At 41.6% G+C, this 26,018-nt stretch overlaps 1 protein-coding gene across 1 annotated transcript in view; it reads right to left on the bottom strand.

Moving 5' to 3' along the window:
* FAM19A2 (family with sequence similarity 19 member A2, C-C motif chemokine like) overlaps window positions 1-26,018 on the bottom strand; it is a 212,381-nt gene that overhangs the window by 1,498 nt on the left and 184,865 nt on the right. Inside the window, exons 4-5 of the mRNA XM_018561595.1 lie at window positions 23,433-23,585; window positions 9,412-9,536 (exon numbers count right to left, since the gene is read on the bottom strand). Coding sequence (XP_018417097.1) covers window positions 9,412-9,536; window positions 23,433-23,585 — 278 coding nt within the window. The remainder of the gene's footprint in view (window positions 1-9,411; window positions 9,537-23,432; window positions 23,586-26,018) is intronic.

Genomic DNA, 26,018 nt, shown 5'->3' with positions numbered 1-26,018 from the left:
CTATAGGATATATATCAGAGTGGTTGTAAATGAGGTTCATTCAGAACAGAGACCAGTCATTAGTGGTGTACAACAAGGCTCTGTACAAAGTCCTGTTCTATTTAATCTGTTTGTAGGTGGTAGAACTGATGATTTGGTGGGTAAGGCATTACTTTTTGTTGATGACAATAGGGTTAATATTCATAGAAGTGTTCGTAACATGGAACATGATTTGGCTTTGCTGGAATCTGCAGTTCAACATTTCTAAATGGATTTAAAAAAATGAACTTGGGGAAAAATAATACTATGATAGAGTACAATATTGGGGGTATGGTGTTGGCCAGAACTATAGAGGAAAAAGATTTGGTGGTGCTTATTTCAGATTATTGCACAAGGAGCAATAATCTTAAATAAGCAATGCCAAGCATTAAAGTGGTCCAAGGGCCTCCAAAACAGTACAGAACATAAGTTTATATAACTTCCTATGATCATTTAATAGGAGCTGCTGCTGCTTGACCACAGTGTGCATCATGGACAAGTGTTGGCTCATTTAATTATTTCTGGAGGTGAGTAGCCATCATGTAATTTTTTCTGAAATACAGGGTTTGCAATGTGTGTGTCCCTTCTTCCTGGGTTAACTGTTTCCAGTCTACTTTGACTGGCTCTGTAGCCCTGACTGGCAGACCCTTAAAACCCACAGCCCAGGCATTGATGGACAGGCTTGCTGGATATGTGTGGACAGTGAGAAGTAAGGCTTTGGTGTAGGGAGAGACAGAGAGGGAAGCGCAAGGACACTTGAAAGGAGGGTGCAGGTTAGAGAGGGGAGCCCCAGTAAGTTGTGTCCTTTCACCTGACCTTCAGCAGACTTGCCAGTGGTGCAGAGACATTTTGGTATGGAGTGACCTGTTACGTAGACATGTGCACTGCCAAAAAATTTGTTTAGTTTCGTTTCATTTTAAATTCGGATTTGTGTTATTTCGTTTTTCAGGATTCGGATGTGAAAGTCAATTCGGATTCGGAATTCGGATTCGGACGAAATTCGGTAGCGTTCGTACGAACGTTCGTTTCGTTTTCTGTTCTTATTCGTTTCTTCGTTTCTTATTCGTTTCGTTCGTTTGCAGCAAAAGTGACATTTGAGGGGGAAAAAATATTTTTCTCCTTCTCTAATGTCACTTTGCTCCAACGAACGAAACGAATAAGAAACGAATAAGAAACGAATAAGAACAGAAAACGAAACGAACGTTCGTACGAACGCTACCGAATTTCGGAAATGGAAATTCGGATTCGTTTGCATTCGTTATGTCTGTAATTCGGAATTCGGATACATCTGAATGTCCGAATTTCTGAAAATTCGTCCGAATTTCGATTCGGAACGAAACGAATCGCACATGTCTACTGTTACGTAGCCATCATCACCTAGCTTGGGGAATCTTGTTTTCTGTGTTGCATCCTGCCTGGGCTGTTTGGCTTAATAATCCACCAGCCAGGTCTAAGGCAGTTGATACATTACTGACTGCTGTCAGCAGGTCATCCGTTGGCTTCTGAGTGGTGAGAGGCCTTTGGCCACCCTTTGTGTATAATCAACCTGTTTATTACTGCAGGATCTTGCTGCTGCCAAAATAATTCTTTAAATGAGTCCTCTGAATGTTCATAGCTTCAGTAACCCCAGGATCCTCAGTCAAAGTTTCTCCTCCTTAGGATAACAAATACCTTCATTAAAATGCTGATGCTTGCAATGCCAGGTTAATGTGCCCCACTACCAGCAGATTTTGCATTTATTTGCTCTAACAGTCATTGGTTAGTCAGGATCTGAATGGTGTAGTTGGGTCAGTGTACCTAGCTGCGTCATAACTTTATATTGGGAATATTTATTGCATAGTTTGCTGGTTATTGCTATTGTCTGCAGTGTCCTTCTCCATTTGCTCTCTGTTTGCTAAGTGCAGGGTCTTTCACTGGTGGTAAAGAAAACTAAGACCATTTCTCCTTGTATTACTGTATGACACCTCTGTTAATCTATTAACTCCTGTTCGATCTGTTCAACCAATACTTCTCTGTAGGTCTTTCTGACATTTGTTTTATCAAAGTTAATTCATCTTTTATTGGTGTGTTGGTGTAATGTCAGTCCAGTTGAGGGGTAAGTCATTCGCAAAAACAATAGGAGAACCCATCGTTTGCAGCAGCACCAACAGGGGTAGAGTTACAGCTGTTAGTTCTTATTTAGACCCCGGGGAAGGATGCTTATTACACATTCACTTTACTAGAGATATAGAGAGGCTGACATTCACTGCTGGAGAAAATGAAATAATCTGATTCACACTGAGCATACAAACAATTGAGAGTACAAACAATTTGGGACATTGGCAGCTGTCACTAAATCTGGAGCATTTTTTGTAATGATAGAGGTAAAATCTCTAAACATTGCTTTATTGAAGATGAAGTTAATTCTCTTAAAATAAGTATGTTTATACATTTTATTGAATGCAACATTTTCCTTTAGAAAAGCAGGTGTCTTGTCACATTATTTCAGTGGCCTAGTAGAAGGTGTTTCATCAAAAAACTATATTCAGAATAGAGACTACAAAAAATCTCTTGGGATATAGTGATTACCCAATTATATAATTGCAGAACAATCATGTCAGGCATCTCTCAAAGGAACAAACCTGCAGACGTTTTCATGTTCATTTACACTCTAAGATGTTTATTTCTAAAACCATTTACATTTTACTTTCTCATTTTTGAGAGCTTAACCTACCAATATGTCTTTTAAAGTTATTCGTTTTAGAAAATGTAATTACTGTTTTTTTTTATTGTTTTACCATACTATTATTGTAACTATGTTTAAATAAGGTAGAACTCCAAGTAACACGTTTTTGTTTTGGATAGAGTGAGTAGTGATGGGCGAATCTGCCAGGGTTTGATTCAATAAGGGTTTGGTAAATGTTGCATTTGAACCTAATCTTAAAGGCAAGTACCATTAAAGTTCATGGGGGGCGGGTAGTCTTGTTAAATTCTGGTCATTTTTAGGGCTAACTGGTAAACTACTGTAAAAAAGAAACAAGCATAGTAAGTTAGGCAATGCCATGGGGAACATATAGCAATGCAAAAACATGACATTGAAACACAGACAATGCACAAATCAAATTCTTTAAAGTGACACTAAACTCAAGAGTTAAACCATAACAATCCATTCAAGTGCCCTAACTATGAACAAAAATATAGCTTATTTGTGTACCACTTGGGTGTAGATCTTCAAATCATCTCTGAATTCATGTTGATACTGCCCTTCCTCCTGAAGGGTTGCTACTTTTGCTCCCCATGGTCCCTGTCTGTGTTGTAAAGTAGCCACTGGTGAAAGCTTGCTCCTGTGATAGACTACAATCTCAATGCAAATTAGTAAACTAAGCGTGAGATTGTAGTCCATCATAGGAACAAGCTTAAAACACACACAGGGACCATGGGGAACAAAAGTAGCCACCCTCCAGAAGGAAGGACAGTGTCAGCATGAATCCAGTGATAATTTGAGGATATACAGTTGAGTGAACATCGGAATGGTTCGAACAGAAGTAAGTCTATTCTTAGTGTTAGTTAGTCTATCAGTCTATTTATTGCTATCTGTAAATTCATTAGGGAGATTTCTCTACATTTTAAAATAATCTTTTAACCTGCCAGCTGTACTGGCACATTGGGGCCATCCCCCTCTGTCTGCCCATCCAGGGGCATGGTTCATGTAGCTGGGTGTCCATATTGGGCATGGTTACCTACCAATATGTCTTTTAAAGTTATTCGTTTTAGAAAATGTAATTACTGTTTTTTTTTATTGTTTTACCATACTATTATTGTAACTATGTTTAAATAAGGTAGAACTCCAAGTAACACGTTTTTGTTTTGGATAGAGTGAGTAGTGATGGGCGAATCTGCCAGGGTTTGATTCAATAAGGGTTTGGTAAATGTTGCATTTGAACCTAATCTTAAAGGCAAGTACCATTAAAGTTCATGGGGGGCGGGTAGTCTTGTTAAATTCTGGTCATTTTTAGGGCTAACTGGTAAACTACTGTAAAAAAGAAACAAGCATAGTAAGTTAGGCAATGCCATGGGGAACATATAGCAATGCAAAAACATGACATTGAAACACAGACAATGCACAAATCAAATTCTTTAAAGTGACACTAAACTCAAGAGTTAAACCATAACAATCCATTCAAGTGCCCTAACTATGAACAAAAATATAGCTTATTTGTGTACCACTTGGGTGTAGATCTTCAAATCATCTCTGAATTCATGTTGATACTGCCCTTCCTCCTGAAGGGTTGCTACTTTTGCTCCCCATGGTCCCTGTCTGTGTTGTAAAGTAGCCACTGGTGAAAGCTTGCTCCTGTGATAGACTACAATCTCAATGCAAATTAGTAAACTAAGCGTGAGATTGTAGTCCATCATAGGAACAAGCTTAAAACACACACAGGGACCATGGGGAACAAAAGTAGCCACCCTCCAGAAGGAAGGACAGTGTCAGCATGAATCCAGTGATAATTTGAGGATATACAGTTGAGTGAACATCGGAATGGTTCGAACAGAAGTAAGTCTATTCTTAGTGTTAGTTAGTCTATCAGTCTATTTATTGCTATCTGTAAATTCATTAGGGAGATTTCTCTACATTTTAAAATAATCTTTTAACCTGCCAGCTGTACTGGCACATTGGGGCCATCCCCCTCTGTCTGCCCATCCAGGGGCATGGTTCATGTAGCTGGGTGTCCATATTGGGCATGGTGTCATCTGCAGTAGTGGCATTCTCCTGATAGGGGCACATAAGAGGTGAGGTGCAGGTGCCGGATGGACATGGTGGACTGGTTCAGATTGCAGACCCCAAAAGAGGTGGACACAAACTGGGCATTTCGGAGGTAAGAACTGTAAAAGGGAATATATATGCTGTTTATTAACTTTTGGGACCATCACAATTTTAATTGTTGTGGCTTTCTCCCTCTGTCTTTGGTTTGTAGGTGGGGAGGTGAATAGACCTATGCATCAGACACTTAAATATAAATGTGGAAACTGTACATTTGATCCATTGTCCAGGAATTGGTTCCCTTATTCTGCTAGGATTTAATCCAACATGGAATTACACTATTGTATTGAATATACTGCCATCTGCTGGTACTCTTAGGCTGAGTTATAAATTATAAATTATACGTTATAAATTATTTTGTATTACTTTATTTATTTAAACCAGTTAATAGTTATTGAGTGATATATTCTAAGGTCAATTTCTAACTTTAGAAAGGCATGGCTTTGCCTTTGTTAGACTCTATACTCTGGCAGAACAATTTCTCAACTGGGACCAAGTGTTTTGATCCTCCCCACACTTCAGGAATCGTTACATTTAAATACACGTAAAACTACAAATATATGGGTCTTCATGAGATCATTCCCCTACAGGTAGTGCAATACTCTTTATATAGTTACTAATTAGGTGTTGTCTATATGGTACTGAAATTGACCTATATAATATTACTTTAGAATGGGTCACATGACATGGTCTGCTGGGCAGTGGTTTTCATTATCTGTGTGCCCCTATATGGGCCATCTAAATGATAGTATGGCAGCTTGACATTAATAAACGCATGAAGTATTTATATCTATTTGTTTTGAATAATATATGTATGCAATGGTAACAATAGGTTTATTTACAAAGCTGCCAAAGGCAACGAGGTTCGGCTATTCACTCCGGCTCTGTACGGCTGCCTTCGGTCAGACGAACATGCTCTGCATATTCGGCTGAGCCAAAGTGCAGAGGGGCTTTGACTCAGCTAATCCAACATCTGGATCAGCTGTGGCGAAGCTCTGGTAGCTCACCAGCTGCCGTTCGCCCCTATTCTCAACGGCAGTGAGTGAATAGCATTCGCTTTGGCTATTCTGCTCAGTACCTCCGTAAAAATGATCCAAAATAGGACAATTCAAAAAAAAGAAAACCAAGTGGGCGGAGCCAGCAGTGAAAGCTAGCTCTGCCCAACTGTTTCCTATTGGCCGGCACCTGCTAGAGTCTTCTAGCAGGTGCCAGCCAATGAATAACAACTGGGTGGAGCCGGCAGTGATGCAAGGTCCTTTGGGGATGCTGATCTGTCATTACAACTGGGTGGAGCCAGCTGTGAGATCACTGCTGGCTCCGCCCAGCTCTCTTTTGCGGGGAGAACGGCCGGCCTGCTTCGGCTGTAACTTCGGCTCAGTTGGCCGCTCAGCCGCCTTTGGCTGTTGTACGAGCTATTTTGAATAGCCTGTACAAAAGCCCTTTGCTTCAACTGAACCGAAGGGCTCCGGCAGCCGAAGAGAGGCGAATGATCAGCCGAAACTACGGCTGTATCCTTCGGCTCAATAGTGAATAACCCCCACAGTATATGATGGATATAAGTCATCCTTATAAGATTTTTAAGATGTAACATTGGTGCTGTACTTATTGTCGGTAGGCAGTGTTTTAGGTGGGGTTTAATAATATAGAGGACTTTGCTAATGCTTTAACATCCGTCGCTGGATCTGTTTCTAAATGGAGAATGTTAAATATGTGGTTTTAGTTGTAGTATGAACAAAGTATTTTAAAATTTGTTTTATTTATATGTATGCATCCTTGGGGATCGAAAGAGTCCATCTTGCTGCACATTTTTTTTGTATATAGATTTGGTATATAGAGAGAAGGATAATGCTGAGTGAAAAAACTTGTTAATATAAATTTATTTTTTACATTTTAAGAAGTTTGCTTATATCTATACTTTCCGATGCTATTTTTTAGAGTCACATTTTAAATCTTATTTGAACATCACTGACACCTATTATGCAAATGTGAAAATCTCATATAATATGAAGCTGTGATTTTAGAAGGAACAACACTGCAATATGTTCACATTTCATTACCATAAGCCAGACAGGTGCAAAACATCTCTTTCTTATGGCTGCTTGGGAATTTGATACCCTGTCAATACTAAATACAAAAACATATGAATTGTTTGTTACTGAAGTAAGTTCAACTCCGTTATGCATGATATGTTCTTATCAATCTAAGCTTCTAAGAACAGCCCAACACAGTTTATGAGACATACTCTATTGGATTCATTTTATTCCATTTCTTTATGCCTTATTTGTTACTAAAACCAGAACACACTTTCATCATCATTACGGAAACAACAGTCACTGGTGTGCAATCAAAATTCCCCAGAGGCACAACCGGCTGTTGAAATTATGATGTGTTTTAAAGTCAGTATGGTTGGGAATTGAAGAATTCTCAGCAGAGAAAGGCAGTCATTTCAGTTAAGTTAAGGTTCATATATAACTTGTGTAAATGAGCTATTTTCTTTCACCGTAAAATAAAATGACCAAATATAAAACAGTTACTAATTTAACCTGGGACATTTTTATTTGTTATTCCCCTTATGAACACTTAAGAACATATGCAACTTATACTGCTGTCAAGGAATATATTTGTGTTTGAACATTCATTAACATATGCCATTGTAATATGTATAAAACGTGTTAAAAATACTTAATAGTTTAATTAGTTAAAACTTGCTTTTTTATTATTAAAGACCTTGTATATATAAGGTAAGTCCTGTAAAACCTTATGTAAGTATTAAGGGCAAGTGTTGACAGCGGCCACTGTTAAGAGCATAACAATTGTTACACTCTTCATTCAGAAAAAAAACATAACAATATTGTTTTGTTGTATTTTGTTGTAGTTCTTTAAAGCAGATTAAAATCTTTTTCCTGGCCATATCCATGGCAGCGCTGACCATTGGGTTTTAGCTCCAATTACCCCTAGATGACAGGAACCAAAAGGGTTAAACAAGGCCTAACCCTCTCCATAAAAGCCCCTCCTCCTGACGGCTTCCCCAGTCTTTTTTGTTCCTGTCGCCCCTAGGACAGGGTTATACACTAGTTGCTAGGAATAGGGATACATATAGTTCTGGATGGCCTCGGGGGAGTTCAGCCTCTCTCCCCTGGGAAGTTCCCAAGACTCGGCCCCGAGCAAGGGTGTCCCCTTGGGAAAAACAGCTTTCATCTAGGTCAGAGGTGTCCTCCTCATGGAAGCGGTGATTGAATCGAGGCTGCAAATTCAGTGTGCAGCATGTTGCAGGGACAAGGTAAGCCTGTGGGGTATACTCTTACCTGTGTGCCGTGGCCCGACTCGTATATATATATATCGTATATATTTTATATTTTTGCTCATATAATTTTGCATATTTATAGCATCACATTAAATACAATGCACATTTTTTTAGCTAATATCTAAGTATGTTTCCATATTTTTCACTAGATATATATTTGCAATGTTACTAAAAAGAAGATCATTTGTACTTGGTTTCTACAGTAACACTAGTTGTTTTAAAACTGTTATTGCTCAAATTGGAGAACAATATTTTGGTTCTTTCTTTCAATTAATAGCTGGCACGTAAAAATTGCTCTTGACATTAAGAAAAAACAGAGGTGCAAAGTAGTGCCTCAAAATAATGTAGAAAAAATAGATTTAGGTAAAAGTAATTTAATTTAAAGAGAATCTACTGGCTTCTTTGGTATGGTTTTAGCAAAAATATAGTACATAATACATTTTAAGGTGGAGTGAACACACCAAATGGTATAGGTCAATGAGGATTCATGCTCTCATAAAGTATAGCATGTAATATGGATTAATGAACACTCATAGTGCTTTGCAAGTCCTTGTAGGCTTATGCAAACTCACACTCAGCAAAGTAGGCTGTACAGCCTTAACATAGGATGCCATTAAATCTTCAATACACAGCCAAAAACTTAAAAGTCATAAATACATATAATACTGGAATATTTTAAATATCCGAAGCAGATAGTGTGCATGCAGCAACAAAAACATGGAAAAGGTGCTATGAAAGCTAATAAAACTAGGTCCAATGATGCAGTGCTGCAATCTATGCCCTGATAAGTTATTAATATATAGGCTCCCCAAACAGTGCCCATAAATGGATAGCTAAGTCTTATTTATCGATTGTAACCTTTATTTTGTAAATGTTACCTTTATTGACCTCTCTATAGTAGCTCTATTTAAGGAGGTATATGGGAGCACAGAGGGAGTTTCATTTATTTTACAACCTAGTCAGTTATGATACCTGTTCATGGAAAAATAGGGATAAAGCTATACAGGCAATTGTAATCTCTTGTTGATAGCCACCCTATTTGTAGCACATTGCAATTACTCAGTAACAACAGAATAACATTGTTATTTTAACCCTAACCTGGAGGTGCATTGATTAAGCATTGGTTATTAGGGATTATATAATCATAATACAAAACCTATTTATTCTACTACGATTAAATTGTAGCATATTGAGCTCTTTTCCCAACATTTCAATTTAGATAACAAGCTGCTACAATGCAAGGCATGTTTCATTCAATCAACACATCTATATATGTCCTACAACTTACCTTTGTTGTTTTCACTTTAGTACCTGAGGCACAACTCCATCCCTTTTGATCAGGTAGAACTTTACATTCTTCTCCTTCAAGACACGGCTGCATCTGACACCACCATTTCTGTTCCACAATAGATGCTGAAAGACCAAAGATACAAGTATACATTATCTTTCACTTTTTGTTTACAGCCGAATAATCATTGAGAGATGTATTCTACTACTGAATGGGCATTTAAACAGGTCAACTGTGCATGGGTGAGGATTCTTGCAGATTGAGTCAAATATCTAACCTTTTATACGGTGAATAAGTGAAGGCTTAATTCTTTTTTAAATCTTTATTTTTGTAATTACACAAGAAGCCAATACTATTGTAGAGACCTAATGTCAGGAAAGTCCAGCTGGTGTTCCTAGTAAAACTGCCGCACGGATCGCTGCACATGCTTTTGCTCTTTTTTTTAAGCATATAAATCTTTATTAAATTTTCCATAACCAATAATGGCACAATGTACATATAAGAAATAACATCTGCACACATGGCATATAGCAACAAGGAGATGTCATCTATAGGTATTACATTGACCATTGACAATACATAACCAAGAATGACATTATCCCCTGTATTCATTCACTGGGAAAAAAAACACGTCATGTAATGCATCGATAATTCCCGAAGGAAATATGAACCAAAATTCGAAAGAGGAAGAAGGATATATGTGAAAAATAAGAAAAGATAGGTGCCAGGGGAGGTATGAAAAAAGAAAGGAGAAAGAAAATAAAAATAAAAAGGGGGTGTGATCATAGGTATACCCTATGGGGGTATGGATTGCCGGATTCGATGAGATTCTAAAGGGACAGAAAACATTTTTGATGAAAGATGAATGACATAGTGTGGAATGTCAAAGGTCAGATGTATGTAACTATTACGAATGTATACTTCAGGGGTGGTCAATCACTGCTGAAGGTGCACTATATGTGTTCCGCGGTACCTACTGATGAGAAGTCAGGTCTCATAATACATCAAGAGCTCCAAGGGAGCCATCTAACTTGGCCATGAGATACCAGTGGGTGTATTGAAAAGCAGACATGATATCCTTAAGTTGATCCCGGGACAGTTCAGAGACTAAGTATTCGGACCATGTGGCAAAGAATTTTCCCGTGCGTATCTGGTTAAATTTGGTGTCCAATTTTTCAATAAGCATGAGTCGAAAAAGAATGTCGCGTATGTCCGATATGGATGGGGTGGTATTTAGAAGCCAATTTTTTAGGATAGCCTTTTTGGTTGCCAGGAGACAAAAATGTTCCCACAGGGATATGATGGGATCCGCAACATGGAAAAGGCACAGAGCGGGTTGTGGGTCCCTGCTCCCTTGAGAAATGGAGTTCATGTAAGTTAGCAACTGGGACCACAGTGTTTGAATAGAGGGGCAGTCCAGGGGTAAATGATTAAGATCTGGGCGATGGGCTGCACACTTAGGACAATTGGTTAGCCAGCCAGTATCCGAGGACGAGGGAGTGAAGTTAAAAGCATAATACGCTCTATGGATTATTTTAAATTGGAGTTCCCTCCAAGTTTCGCAGACCACTGTCTTGCACACCCTCCTCCATCCCTGGAGGAGATTATCATATGTGTCCTCTAAACTGAGTCCTAATAAAGAGGCCCACGGTCGGACAAAGGTTGGGAATGGGTGGCTTGTGAACTGTAGGCCGTTGTTACGGATAAGCTGTTGAATATCGGATAGGGACATCCTAGAGGAAGGGGAGGTCAATAGCCGATTAAATGTTAGCATGGAAGTATTAGCAGCAGGAGGAGAAAGATGCTTGGCAATGAAACTAGAAATTTGTTTGTACTGTAAGAAATGTTGTTGTAGTATGTTGCGGATTCTGGAAAGTTCGCTCTGGGACATGCAGGAGCCTTGAGGGGAGAGTAGGTCATGTATGGAATGAATGCCCATGCGTTTCCAAATGTGAAATGCTTTTGAATCCCTACCCGGAGGGAACACTGGAGATGAGGTAATATGCATCCAGGGTGATACTACTCCCTTTAGTCCCACAATTTTTTTCACCTCCCGCCAAGTGATGATGGTGTCTTTAAGTAGGGTGTTTCAAGTGTGGGGGGAGCGATTGTAACGGAGTGTGAAGTAAACCAGCAAGAGACCATGGGGATGCTAGTTGGGCCTCTAGGTTAATTATTGGTATAGAAGGAGGTCCCGTGTATCCAGTCTCTCACGTAACGGAAGTTGCTGGCTAAATTATAATATCATATGTTGGGTAAGTTCGCCCCCAACTCAGATTTAGGTAATTGGAGTTTCCTACGGGCGATTCTTGACTTCTTACCTCTCCAGATGAACCTGGAGAAAGCCGTATTGAGCATGCGTATGTCACTGTGTTTAAGAAGTCGGGGTAGGGTCTGTATCGGGTAAAGAAGGCGAGCAAAGCTCACCATTTTGATTAAATGACATCTACCCAACATTGACAGTGGGAGATTTTGCCATGCAGCCAATTCAGCAATAATTTTTTTGAGAATGGGGGAGTAGTTAAGATTGTATAGGTCCGTAAGAGTGCGAGGAATACGAATTCCCAAGTATGTCAAACAGTGGTTTCTAATTTGTAGTTTATGAGTAGGGGCCCAAGACTTCGCCTCAGTCGCGGCTGCCTTGGAGAAGAACAAAAGTTCACTCTTGTCAAAGTTTATTCGAAGGCCGGAGAACGTGCCATATTGTTGGATATGATGGATTAATCCCGGAATTTGTTGTTTGGGTTCTGACAGTATAAGTAAGATGTCATCTGCAAATAACATAGATTTGATGTCTGTGTCTCCAATATGTAGGCCTGTGTACAGTTGGGGGGAGGAGAAGGATAAGGAGAGTGGTTCAATTGCTAGGTTAAATAACAGGGGAGAAAGTGGGCAACCCTGTCGAGTACCTTTATGGAGGGGGAAGGGTGATGAAAGGTGCGTGGAGGTGTAAATTTGTGCTTTAGGGGATGAGTAAATCTTGGCGATAAAATGTAGGAACTGCCCCGAGATTACCACCCGACGAAGGACCATGAATAGCCACTGCCAATTCACACTGTCAAAGGCCTTCTCCGCATCCAATGCCAACAGCGCTGCCGGAGACGGAGAAGACCGATGACCATGCAATCGTATGTGCTCCAGAGCCAGCAGTGTCTTGCGGATATTCAATGTGGCCGAATGGCCTGATACAAACCCCGCCTGATTGGGAGAAATTAGTTTAGGCAGTATGCAAGACAACCTGTTAGCCATGACCTTAGACAGAAACTTCGCATCTTGGTTTAGTAGGGAGATAGGATGGTAGGATCCTGGGAACAATGGATCCTTATCTTTCTTAGGTAGCAAACGTATATATGCGTCATGAAAAGTCTTGGGATATTGGTCACATTTCAATATATGATTATACAATGTAAGAAGGTGAGGAGAAACCTCCTCTGAGAGTATCTTAAAGAATTCAGAAGATAGACCGTCAGGCCCCAGCGCCTTGGAGAGGGGGGCTTGTTTAATTATAGTTTGGAGTTCCAACAGAGTGATATCAGAGTTGAGCATTGCCAAGTCATCGCTGGATAGGGATGGCAGGGACATCGAGCCCAGGAACGACTCTGCACCTCGCGAATTACCTTGGTCAGCCTTATATAGGTTCTGGTAATAGGTGCTGAATATTTCCGCTATCTTTCCGGGATCTGTGTGAATCCTGACCTCCGTATCAGCAAGATGGAGCACGTGAGAAATCGGATTTGGGCCCCTCACCAAATTCGCCATAAGCCTGCCAGCTTTGTTCCAGAACTTAAACAGCTCCACTTCCTTTATAGATCTTATTTGTTGGTCATATTGTTCGACCCAATGATCACACTGCTGCTTGGCTTGTAGCCAGTGAAGCCTGTCTTGTGGGGTCAATGAGGTTTTATATGTAAGGTAGGCCTCCCTGGCTAGAGCGCATGCAGCCGTGTATCTTTGTTTAGTAAACCTTTTGCGTCTAGTAACGAATGCCAGGATCCTACCAAGGAGAACAGCCTTAGCTGTCTCCCAAAATAGAGCAGGGTCATCAAGATGTACAGAGTTATGTTCATAATATTCATGCCACCAGGATTTGAGGTGTTCTTTGAACGAGTCATCTTGTAGAAGATAGGCGGGAAATCTCCAGGTGATGGGTCTGGAAGGTATATCAAGGTTGCGGATGGAGATGGATACTGGAGAATGATCCGATATGAGCATGGCTTCAATCGTGACTGCTTGGATGTTGGGCAACAAAGATGGGGATACCAAACAGAGATCAATGCGGGAGAGGACATTATGTGCCGTTGAAAAAAATGTAAAATCTCTTTCCAAGGGATGTAGGAATCTCCACGCATCAACTAAACTGCTGGCCTGTAAAAAGGTATCCATATGTTTGTCTTGGGCACTGACGCCTCGTTTGGTGGTGCTGGATTCTCCCATCCGATCCTCCCCGGGTGAGGGGACTGCGTTAAAGTCTCCTGCAATCAGGGTTCGGTGATTCGAGGGGTTCCTGACGATGGAGTCCAGTAATTGAGTATAGAAGGGTTGGCTGTCAGAATTGGGAGCATATGCATTCCATAAGTCCAGTGAGCTGTTTCCCACATCCAGTGTGATCCGAGACCACCGACCTTCCTGCAGGTCTGCTATGTGATGAGATACTGTGTGTGGTAGGGATTTATGTATTAAAGTAAGGACTCCAGCAGATCGGCCTTTCGCGGGGGCTCCTATTACTGTGCCAACCCATAATCGCTTCATCCTAAAGAAGTCGTCTGAGTGTAGATGGGTTTCCTGAAGAAGAGCAATATCTGCTCCAAGTTTTTTAAGGTGACGAAGGATCCGTGACCGTTTTTGTGGTGACCTGAGACCTTTAAAATTCCATGTCACTATCTTCAAGGGGGATCCCATGAGAGAATTACGTGAATTAGATGAAAAGGATCTTGTATTAGCGAGAGTAGATAATGGAGGCAAGCGAGCGTCCCAGTACTCCCGCCACTCCAGGTCCTGGATGTCCCATACCATAGGTACGAAGTCTTGCAGTTCGTAATGTAGACAAAACAATCCGGATGGGGGGGGAGGGCCCCGTGCTGATCCTCCCATTGCAGTAGGTGTGATCACACTCCAGAAAAGGGTAAGAAAAAATTGACAATAACAGAAAACTAGAAAGAACAATAAGAAGCCTACGTTATTTTTGAGCGACTTCCTTTTTTCCCAACGATGTGTCAAAGACTGATGGGCATTACTCTGCCTATGCAAAGATGCAATCCACCAATAGAGAAAACAAAAAAACAAAACCAGTGTCATAGTACCCTAAGACACCAACAACTGTAAATGCTCCGTCCCTGAGCAATGGGTTAATATCTCTATATAAAGTCACCTGGGTGACAACTTGTAATCAACTATATGATGTGTAAGTAACATTTTAAGCATTCTACACCCGCAGCATTAGGGCGCTTGCTTAATAAAACCGACCCGTGGTCTACTCTGAATGAAGCGGATTTCCAATCCAGCTCAGGCTTTTTTCTTACGCGGGGGGCTCTTGATCGGAGAGGATGAGGGTTTTTCACAGAGAGCTTGCGCGAATTTTCTAGCCTCCTTGGGTGAATTGAAAGATTCCACTCGACCATCATGCGAGGTAATGCGGAGCACAGCTGGATATGCGAGAGTGAACTTTATGCGTTTGTCCACCAGGAGGCGACAAATGTCAGAGAACAACCTCCTCTGTTTTGACAGTATCACTGAATAATCGGCAAAGAGAAGGAGTTTGTGGCCCCCAGCCAGTAGATGCCTTTGAGAGCGATAAGCCTGTAAAATTTGGTTGCGGTCAGCAAAGTCCAGATAGCGCACAATTGCCGGTCTGGGTTTTTGTTGATCCTTTGGCGGGCCCAATCTGTGTGCGCGCTCCACCTTACATGCGGCGGGGAGGCCCAGAGCCTGTGGTATCACCACTGAGCAAAAATGAACAAGGTCTTTTGGTGGCACCGATTCTGGGAGGCCCACAATGCGCAAATTGTTGCGGCGGGATCTGTTCTCCAAATCGTCAATCTTATCCATGAGTAGCTGTACAGATTATGAGTCACGTCTATGAGTGATTCTCATAGAATGTAACTAGTCCTCTACCTCACTGATTCTGCCCTCAGCAGCCTGTATACGTGTGCCCTGTGATTCAATGGCTGTATTAATGGCACTAAGTTGCTGTTTCATTACCTCAGTAATGGTAGATGTAATATCTTGTCTCAGATAAGCTGCCATTGAGGATGCCAGTGCCTGATAATCAATAGGCATTGCGAGAGGCATATGAGGTGACTCACCAGCAGCCTCAGTGAGGGACATAGGCTGTACATCTCCTGGATCCGCCATCTTGGATGTGGCACTGTCACTGACTCCGGCTGTAGCAGGGAGAATAGCTCGTCTCGTCGGCTGCGATCTGGTCAGATATCTCTCCATACCCTGCGGGGGTGAGTGGAGAGACTTTCGGGCGTTTAGCGCCTGTGTGCTGCGGGTGTGGGTTCTGCTGATTAGATCGTCGGGACGGAGCCGAGGGTGACGCAATTAACCCATTGGGCGCCGGAACCGGAAGTTTTTCGCTTTTGCTCTTGAGTATGAACATAAGAAGCAGTTTGGTGTTTGCATCGGGCTGAGGTGCTCTGGTACACCGGCCATGGCGTGCACACATTGATGTGTGCATGCCTGTTCCAGCCATTGGCACCAGGTACCCAAGTGGTAGGGCATCATCTGGTAGTAAGAGAAAAGTAAATTAAAGCAACACTGTATGATGCTAATAGCAAAGAACAATGGTGCCTGGAGATTCTGGGATCCCAAAAAGAGAGTGATTATAGTAGAAAGGAGCTATAAAGAAAGGAAGGGAGGAAACAAAGGGTGTTCGGGGAGGATCCAGGTCAACCTCCAACACCCATCCATCAGGGAGCAAAGGAGAAATGGGTCAGTTCCTGCAATATTGAACCACAGTAGTATTATGTCAATTAGTTTGAAATTTGGTTAGGAGCCAACTTTTAGATTTTTCTCTATGCATCCAGGGATTCAGGGGCCATAGCGCTTCAACTTTCTTTAAATTTGGCAACTTTTACCTGAAGCCCTCCATTCAGCCAAGATGGGGGTTGTCACTTTGCCAATGTGAAGGGATGAGGGATTTTACCGTTTTCAGTAAGTAGATGGTGAGGGGGAGTGCCATGTAGGATATGTTTGTGCATTGAAGGATGAGATTGGCCCATTATCTGCTGAATCATGTCCTAATTGGGAGCAATTTTGGGGCATTTTCACCATCTGTGTAAAATAGAGTCCACTTCAATGCATCCTTGCCAACATTTCTCTGAAGTCACTGGGTAGAGCTGGAGTTTCTAGGGTGTCCTGTATCACTTAGACAAAAGTTTATAAGTTGAATCATTTCACCGGGTGCGGATAAAAGAGATTTGGTTTAGGATGTACAATTTTTTCCATTGGGTGTCTGTAAGCCATTGGTGTAGCTCCTTTTCACACGGTTTCCAAAGATCTGGAGGCGAATAAGCCATGTCTAACAGAAATTTGCTTTTGTTTGTGATCTATGGTATACTTTCTAAATTGGAAATATTACCAAATAGATCATGGGCAAGATAGAATGTTTTTTTTTCCTACCCAATATGAAACCCACCTGATTTAAGCTTATAAGAGAGGGGATATGTATTAGTAGTCGATTGGCCACTATTTTCAATTTATTAACTACACCAAGCAGTGAGATTGAACAATAACTGGAACAATAGGTGTTGTTGTTCCCAGTTTTTGGAATCATGGTAACGTGTGCTTTAAGATGGGATAGAGGCAGATATTATTCTCAAATCAAGGCATTAGGATCCCCAGAAAATGAGTTAAGATATTGTCAGTAAGTGGTTTGTAATACTGGGTCATAACCCTACCTGAGCCAGGTCTTTTACCGGGTTTAATTCAAGTGGTGCAAACAAAAATGGTGTTTTTTTTAAAGATTTGACACTTGTTCTGTGGTTAGGTAGGGTAGATAGTATTTTTCTAAGCAAGACTGAATAATATCCTGCCTACTGGCAGGCATGTGAGCCATGTTGGGAGAAGGTTGTAAAGTGCAGAATAAAAGTTTTTAAAGAGTTGTGCTATTTTCTTAGGATTTTGGTGACATTGATCCTGTGGGTCTCAGACTTCAAATATATTGGAATATAGGGAAGACTTCTTCAGAGCCCTGGCCAAGTATTTGCTACTTTTGTTCCTAAAATATATTGGATCTTAAGAAGACCATTGGTTTTGATTGGGCCTCTAAAAAAAATTCCTATGTATTCCTATTGCACTTTGCATAGTTGATTCCTATGTACATAATTCCTATGTAATTTGCATAGTTGAGTTAAAGTGTATTTCCACTTTTGCAACCAAATTAGAATAGAACCTACTCTATATTTGCTAGATGTTCCCAATCACATATAACTTTCAGTTCACCTTTTTTTTTTAGATGTTATTTGTGCTAACCCCAGGACTAAAAAACCCTGCTTACTTCTTACTGACTGGGAGGGTTGGGGGAGTTTTGTTTCAAATAACTAACCCTGTCTATACTGTGCTGGCAGATTTCATTAACACTTATCAACTAGATGAGCAGGACTGTCTGTCCTCACAAAGGGTAAAGTCCGGTTACTGAGGGGGAGCTCAGCCAGCCCCAAATCTTTCTATTAGAACAGACAGAGTTTCCTGTTACTAAAATTGAGAGAGAAGCTTGCAAAGACCTTCAAAATAGAGATACCTAAAAGGTAAGAAATAGATTTTAAAAGATTACTTTTAGATATGCTGTGTGAATAGGAACACATAACAAACATATAGTGAGGGGTTTCTCAATTTTGATTGCAAAAGTGGAATACACAAGGTGGTTGTATGTTTAGTTAAAAGAGATTGCTTGTGGAAGATTTTAAGACTGGAGCTTTTAGTAATAAGCTTGTCCAAGGTTTTTGTTTGGGATTTTTTATGATTGCAGGATAGAACAATCAGTTATCCTGTCACTGATTAGGTTTTTTTTAAGCTACTGAATAGGCAATCATTTCTCCTCTTAATGTGCATTCAGGATCCAGCAATAAGTTGAAGTCTCCTTCCAACACAATCAGGCTGTATGCAAAGGCACTGAGTTCATCAGAAATGTTAACCAAAAAGAAAATTTGATTTACATTGGGACAATAGACATTAGCTAATGTGATTTGCTAGGTGGTGATCTTCCCCTTTAAAAACAGAAATCTACTCTCTGGTTTTTTTCTGGGGTGTTTAGTCCTTTGATAAAAAATACATTTGGTGTTGATAGAAAATACATTTCAAAGTTTTATTGCTTCCTATGGAAGCATAGTAAAGGGAAGGGATTCTCAGATTCAGGGACATCAAGGATAAAGGGTAGGGGAAAGAAAAGATAGGTGGGGAGGGGCGGCTATAGAAAAGAAAAAAGAAAAAGAGAAGGATAAAGGAAGGAGTCCTAGGCAGAAAAAGTGGTGGAGGGGAGAGAGAAGCAAAGAGCATAAGTCATAGAAAAGTGGAAGAAGCAAGAACAAACTGATGGAAATATGGTATTTGCCAAGAGTGAACTTAAAAAATCAGGGATCTTCTCCGGTACCCCAACGTGATACTCTACGGCTAGGAAGAACTCAGAACTAAAGACCAGTCTGCCTTAGTGGGGAATGGTGTTGGCCATACATGAGCATGTCCACCCTTTGGGGAGGTTTTGCAGAGTAAGTGAATGGCTAATAAGCTGCAACAACGTGTGGAAAAGGTAGAAGAATATGGGTACATTGAGAGGACCACTTGGTTGGGTGAAGGACTAGTAGATGTTGGATTTGCGGGATCCCTTGTGTGTCCCTGTGCCTTTAAGGAGGTTGGGCTTCCTCCTGACAAACCTGCACCCAATTTGAAATCTTCTGCCCCATGTGCTCCAAGATGGAGACTCTCATAGTTTAGAGTTAGGACCGCACTATAAGAGGTGCCTTGGCGCGGCTGTGCGGCTTTCACATTTTCTGCAGAAGACGTGTATCCAAACCTCTGTTATTAACCTTAGTGGTGAGACAAGTTTTTTTACATGCTGGTTTGTGAGTGTGCCATGATACCTTTCTACTGTTTTACTGTTCAAAGCCCATTTCGTGTGCACCTTACTGTATAGCTGGTGATGAATTGTTGAGTGCGTTTGTCATTTGTTTTGCCTGAGGAGGATGTAGACCCATCAATAAAGGTGACGGACACAGGGTTATGCTTTAGCATGAGTGGTATTTTATTGGTTTCGACAATTTGTGAATTAATTAAATTGCCGCAAGCCCCCGTGTCCACCATGGCGTCAACGGTGATCCTCTCATGGTCCCACTGTAGGGAGAGAGGGATAAGAATATACCGGTTAGAGAGGGGTTCACCATTGATGAATTGTTGAGTGCGTTTGTCATTTGTTTTGCCTGAGGAGGATGTAGACCCATCAATAAAGGTGACGGACACAGGGTTATGCTTTAGCATGAGTGGTATTTTATTGGTTTCGACAATTTGTGAATTAATTAAATTGCCGCAAGCCCCCGTGTCCACCATGGCGTCAACGGTGATCCTCTCATGGTCCCACTGTAGGGAGAGAGGGATAAGAATATACCGGTTAGAGAGGGGTTCACCATGGTTCACCTTGCAAATATGTGAAACGTTACCTTCCGTCTTCTTTTTGAGGAGTGGACAGGTAGAGACCATGTGGTCTGGAGATGAGCAGTACAGACATAGGTTGCGGGCTCTTCTCCTCTCCTTTTCGGCCTGGGAAAGCGCCCCCCGAATGGCCCCTATTTCCATGGGCTCGTCTTTATGGGGCGATCTGGATCTCCTAGGAGGAGGTGGATTGTAGGAGTAAGCATGTTCCGACCTTCTTTCGCGGAGACGGCGGTCAATGGAAACGGATTGCAGAATTAGGTCATCTAGGGAGGTGGGTAGTTCCATCGGGCGATCTCATCCTTCTCTGTCATGCCTGTTATGGGTGAGGGGGTTGTGGATCGCAACTGCAGAGGCTTCTCAGGCAGTGAAACCCTGGTTTTACTCTCAACTTAACAGAGAGTTAGGGTTTCTTGCATCACAGCCTCAAATTAAATAATATCTGGTTTTAGAGCGGGTTTATTCCTGCATAAGCCCTACCCGTGAGCACCAGTGTCAATTTGGGAACTACTGAGTAGCAGGTGAGAGAGGGCACAAGTTAGTACAGGCAATGGTTCAGTTTCCCAGCGAGTAGCAAGACTTTACAGGTGTAGGTGATATAGCATATAGTCTCTATGAAGGGTGTGCAACTGCACTGAATACTTGCTGTTTGAGGGTTTGAAGTGGATGGGAAGAGCTGGGGGTCCTTTTGGAGTCCGGTCCCAGAGTGGGTGAATGACAGGCGTAGGCTGGAGGCAATGGAGGGTCCCAGGAGACAGCAGGCGTTCTGGCTCAATAGTGGAACGCCATGCTGTCTCATCTGGGCGCTTATATAGTGCTGGAGGAGTGGGGAGGAGTCGCCGAATGGATCGGCGCACTTCCGCGCTCCAAGGTGGCACGCACCCGGCCTCCGAACCCGGACGTGACGAGCGTGCGCTCCACCATGGAACGCAGCGGTGGATCCGAGAAGCGGCTGGCTGCTGGCTCCCGACGACTACGATCTACGGCGGTGGCCGTTACATAATCATGCATCCAGTTAGGTTCAACACTGGAGTCACCCACATGTATAGGTCTCAAGCACATCAACTACAATATAGGACTGAACAAACATGTGAGAAGCATTGTACTTTATCTTTGGCATCTCTTTGGCAGACGTCCTGTGCACATCTTGCTGGAAGTAATAAGTATTAGTCCAAAAAGTAGAATCATTTGTAAACTACAGATGTCGGAGCTCTAAGAGACAGATAATTAATCTAACTGGTCCAAAGACCCCGAGTGCCTGAGTTAATAAAAAGGAGATTTGTTATGCACACATAACTCATATCCTGAGAAGTTGCACACCAGTGCAAAGTTGCTTGCAGCAGGTCCAGTCTGTTAAGGGGTGTCTGTGTGTAGGCAGGGGTCTTGGGGCAGCATCAGAACAAGGTCAAAGATGGTACTTGCACTTGCAAGGTTAAGGTAGGTCTCTGGCCTTAACCATGTCAGCAAAGTAGAACGTTTATACTTCAAACGATTTTGCGGGCACAATTAATATGTAGCATCAGCCAAAGAGCTGGTCTTAAAGTGTATGCAGAGGAGTTGATGTGGCCATTGATGCTATGTGCTCTGACATCCTAATAAAATAGGCTATGGTAACAAGAGGTATTATGTCTCTTAATCCTGGTGTACCTCTGCATTCCATCAGGAGTTCCCAGGCTCATGCTGTAGATGCTGTAAGAATTAGTAGCGCATGTTCTGAACACTAATCAGATCTGTCTGTACTAGTTAGCTCCCATTGCTTAAGAGAGATGTACACTTAACTGTAAGAACATTTCAAAAGTTTGTTTAAACAATACAGAGAGGAAGAATCTCACCAATGCTATGTAACCTTGGCACTCCATTCAGTTCCCACGGTCACTGGAAGAGTCTAAGCACTTAAAGTGACCTAGTCCTAAAGGTTTAGTGCTTTGAAGTTGATAGGAGATAAGTCTTGGAACTATTTTACCTCTGCTACATTCTCATTATTTGTAGCCCTGTTGAGGATTTATTATTTTTACTGAGTAGCTGCTTAAACAACAGATAACGTCTCTGGAAGGGTCTTCAGGAGAACCCTGTGGTCTTAGGACCCTGTGAATTCAATCAAACTCTATGAGAGATTGTGTTATTATCTTCAGGAAATTGTTAAAAATTGCTTGCACTGTTGGCTAACGTTGGTCTGGCAAAAACACTTCTGGAACACCTCCCACTCTATTGTTGTGGTATCAGCCATTGTTATTCAAGTCCTCAAGGTGCTTAGTAAAATCAATTATTTGGAATGTATGATTGGTACTTGCCTGCTGCAATGTTGTTATAGTCTAGTTCCTCCTTTCTCATGGTGTAATCATGCCATCTAGGAGTGTGTACATTACCAGAAGGTCCCTTTGCAGGTATGTGATAGCTGCTGGTAAGGTAGATTTTATGTCAGAGGCAAATAGAGTAATGTCCTCCAGAGTTAGGAGTTGGTGGGATTCTGAGAGGCTGCCTTAGTGAGGGACAGAAACATCTGTGAATAGACTTTGTGGTCAGGTGAGGTAGGCCCTTTCCCAGCTGGCTGGTGGGGTTCCTGTGTGCTTTGGGAGCCGGAGTGGCTTGGTTGCACTTTCCCATAGTGGATCGAAGCAGAGAACAGCTTGTGCTTTAACCCCAAGGGCACTGGAGCTCAGGGATCAGGCATCTATGTCTTGTTCCCCAAACCATGCCCCTGTAGGACTTTTAAAACGGCCCCAGTTCTAGATCCATGAGCAGTACGATGTTGGATACACAGGGTAAATTGATTATTTTTAAAGACCAGTTTAGTGAGACAAACATATTTTAGGGCAAACAGGTTTTACCCTAAAGAATGGATTGCAAATTTGAAATAGTGATGCACTTGATTTGTGATTCAGTACACTCAGCTTTACAGAAAACAGCATGCAGAAATAATCATAGTAATCATCATCAGTTGTCACTCTTACATCTCTTGTTAAATAAACCATCTCGGTCAATATTAGTTGTGTGTCTCTAAAGACAATTCTCACTTTGCTTTTCTGTATGGTTGTTATATGTTTTACAATTAAATGAACTTCAAAGGGCCAATCCCCCTAAAAGAGATATCAAATTATAGGTAGAGTGAGGTAAGCCAACATGTGAATTTTTATATTACTTGGGCACCCCAATAAGAATATCATACCATCACAGTTTGGATAACTTATCTTGGTGTGTCCCTCCTCCCAGATATCCTATGCCACAGTTGTAACATGCAGTATTTGACACTTTTGTAATTGCCTAGCAGGTTTTCATACCTGAGCACTCACAGATATAGTAAAATATTCATTTTTGGGTATCCCAGTATTTGGAAATTTAGTATTAATAAAACAATTTTATACACTTGTCTGACATACCATCAACACAGGAGGGAGTAGCTCTTGTTGTTCCTGCTACTTGTCCTGGAAAACAGGAGCACTTCACTGTTTGTGAACGTTCTTCTATTTTGTTCTTATTGCAGCATCTGTGAAGAGCCACAACTTCACATGTTCCAGTTTTGACATGCTGGGCTGAGGAGTTAAATTATGAAGATGTTACCAGTGCAGACAACAGTAGACATGAAATAAAATCTACAACTTTAAATGCACCACAGTGCATTTATGTAGAAGGAAATAAATTTAATTTTTTTTTTGAAGATGTGAAAACTGGTCCTGAATGGCCACCAATGGACTCTCACCAAGATTATGAGGATTCAATATGACTGTTTCTGTTGCAGGACAAATCGAGTATACAGAACAAGGGCTAGTTGAATGTTAGGGCTTACGTTTGGTTAAATTATTGTTACGGGCAGGGATTGGTTTAGTGTTAGGTTTTAGGGAAAAGTATCAGGATTTAGTTTCAGCATTTGGGGTTATAGGTAAGTTTTAAGGCTATGTTAAGTTACATAGTTAGTCAGGTTGAAAAAAGACACAAGTCCATCGAGTGCAACTTATAGAGATATGAAAAAAAGAAGAAAAGCCTAAACAGAATGCTATGCCCACAAGTGCCCACTGTTGATCCAGAGGAAGGCAACCCCCCCCCGTAAAGCGTGGTTCAATTTGCTCCACATTTCCTTCCTGATTCCATAAGGCAAGTTCTAAGGTATACTGCAGGCTAAGGTAAGTGTAAAATGTTGGAGGAGAGAGTTTGGATGTAAAGTATTATTTTAGAATTAAGTAGAACTACCCTTAGTTATTAAAATCTTATAGAATTTTTATATGCTGATGTACATGTACAGAACTGATTATGTTTCTACAGTCCTTTCTAGTTCCATTAGTACAGTTCTGATTGTGCCGTGAACTCATTTTTAGTTGTGTCACTATGGTCCTGATTAGGGTTAGGCTCGATGTCGCTAGATGTCGCTAGTTCGTGTGTTTGCCGAACACACGAACTATAAAGGCGTTCGGCGGTCTGTTCGGCCACTGGACGCCACACAAGGCAATGCGCCTTGTGAAGCCCTAATCGGCTAAAGGCTTGCAAGACTTTGCCCAATCAGGGCACAGAGAACAGTGAGAGCCATGATTGGGCAAAGTAATGATGACTCTGCCCAATCATGGCTCACCCTGTTGCAACTGTTAACAGTTGGGAGGAGCTAGCTGCCACTGCTAGCTCTGCCCAAATGTTTATATGTTACTGGCATCTGTCAAAATATGTGTATGTAATATATCTGCCATTATGCGGCAGGTCGTTTTTTACATTATTATTATTTCTATCTATTTTTTAATTGTTTTATTTTTTATTTCGTCAAATCGTTGTCGTCGTGGACAACGCTGGATGTCGAGATTTTTAATAAAAGGACTTGTCAAAAACATGTCTTTTGTTTTTTTTCCAAATAAAGGATTTTTTCAAAAGTCTTTTTATTTACAATTTGATTTAACACTTTAGTGACTGGGTAGGGGTACAAGTACCCCTTACTCATTCACAAGAGGGGGGTCAAATCAGGGTACCCTTTATTAAAGGGGTATCCTGATACAAATAAGCCCCCCTGCCTGCCGACCCCCACAACCAACGGCCTAGGGCTTGTGGGGAAGAGGCCCTTGTCCCCATCGGCATGGGGACAAAGTGCTTTTCCAGGGGCGACACTGGAAAAAGCACCCTCCCAGTGCTGAGGGCATGTGGCCTGGTTTGGGAGGGAGGGGGTGCTCGCTCATCCCCACCCTTACCGGCCCTGCCAGGCCTATGCACGGATCAAGGGTCTGGTTGGAAACTTTAGGGGGGACCCCAAGCTTTTTTTGGGGTGGGGTTCCTCCTTAAAATTCCTACCAGATCTTTAAAAAAATAAATTGGTCCCTCCTAACATTCCTACCAAATCTAAAAGGTCTGGTATTGTTTGGGAGGGGGAACTGCACGCTTTAAGAATAAAAAAACAAATTTCTTTTTTTTCTTTAGAAATGGCAGTTTTGCTGCAGCAGGTTCTATACATTGTACAGATTTGCCACTTTACAGGCAGTTTAAAGGGTCCCCCAGGCACGATATTTAAAGGGATTTTTCATTTTTATTGTTACCCTTTAAGTGATGTTAAAACCACTGCTCCTTTAAAAACTGTATTTTTTTTAAACGTTTTTTTTTCATTGATTCTTGTCCCCTAGGACAGTACCCGGATCCCCATACACCTTTTATGGCCAATAACTTGCAAATAAGCCCTCTTAAAGGGGACAATTGTTTTCAAGGTTCTACTCCATTGACTTGCATTGATTTCAAGTTCGAATTAGAACTTTTTGGGTGTTTCAAAGTTCGAATTCGAACCGAACTCGGACCTGTTTGGCCCATCACTAGTACTGATGTGTCTCTGTGCTCATTTCTGTTTGTATCAATACTGATTGTATGTCTTCATGTGTTTCTGGATGCTTAAGTATGGAACTGATTATGTCTCTACAGACATGTTTCTTGTTGTGTCAGTACGATGCTAAATGCCCCCCCCCCCCCCCCCCCCCCCCCCCCCCCACCCCCACACACCCTGACTT

The sequence above is a fragment of the Nanorana parkeri genome, unplaced genomic scaffold (assembly GCF_000935625.1).
Source record: "Nanorana parkeri isolate BGI_ZX_2015 unplaced genomic scaffold, ASM93562v1 scaffold532, whole genome shotgun sequence".
NCBI lineage: Eukaryota > Metazoa > Chordata > Amphibia > Anura > Dicroglossidae > Nanorana > Nanorana parkeri.
This window is presented reverse-complemented; position numbering and strand designations above follow the sequence as displayed.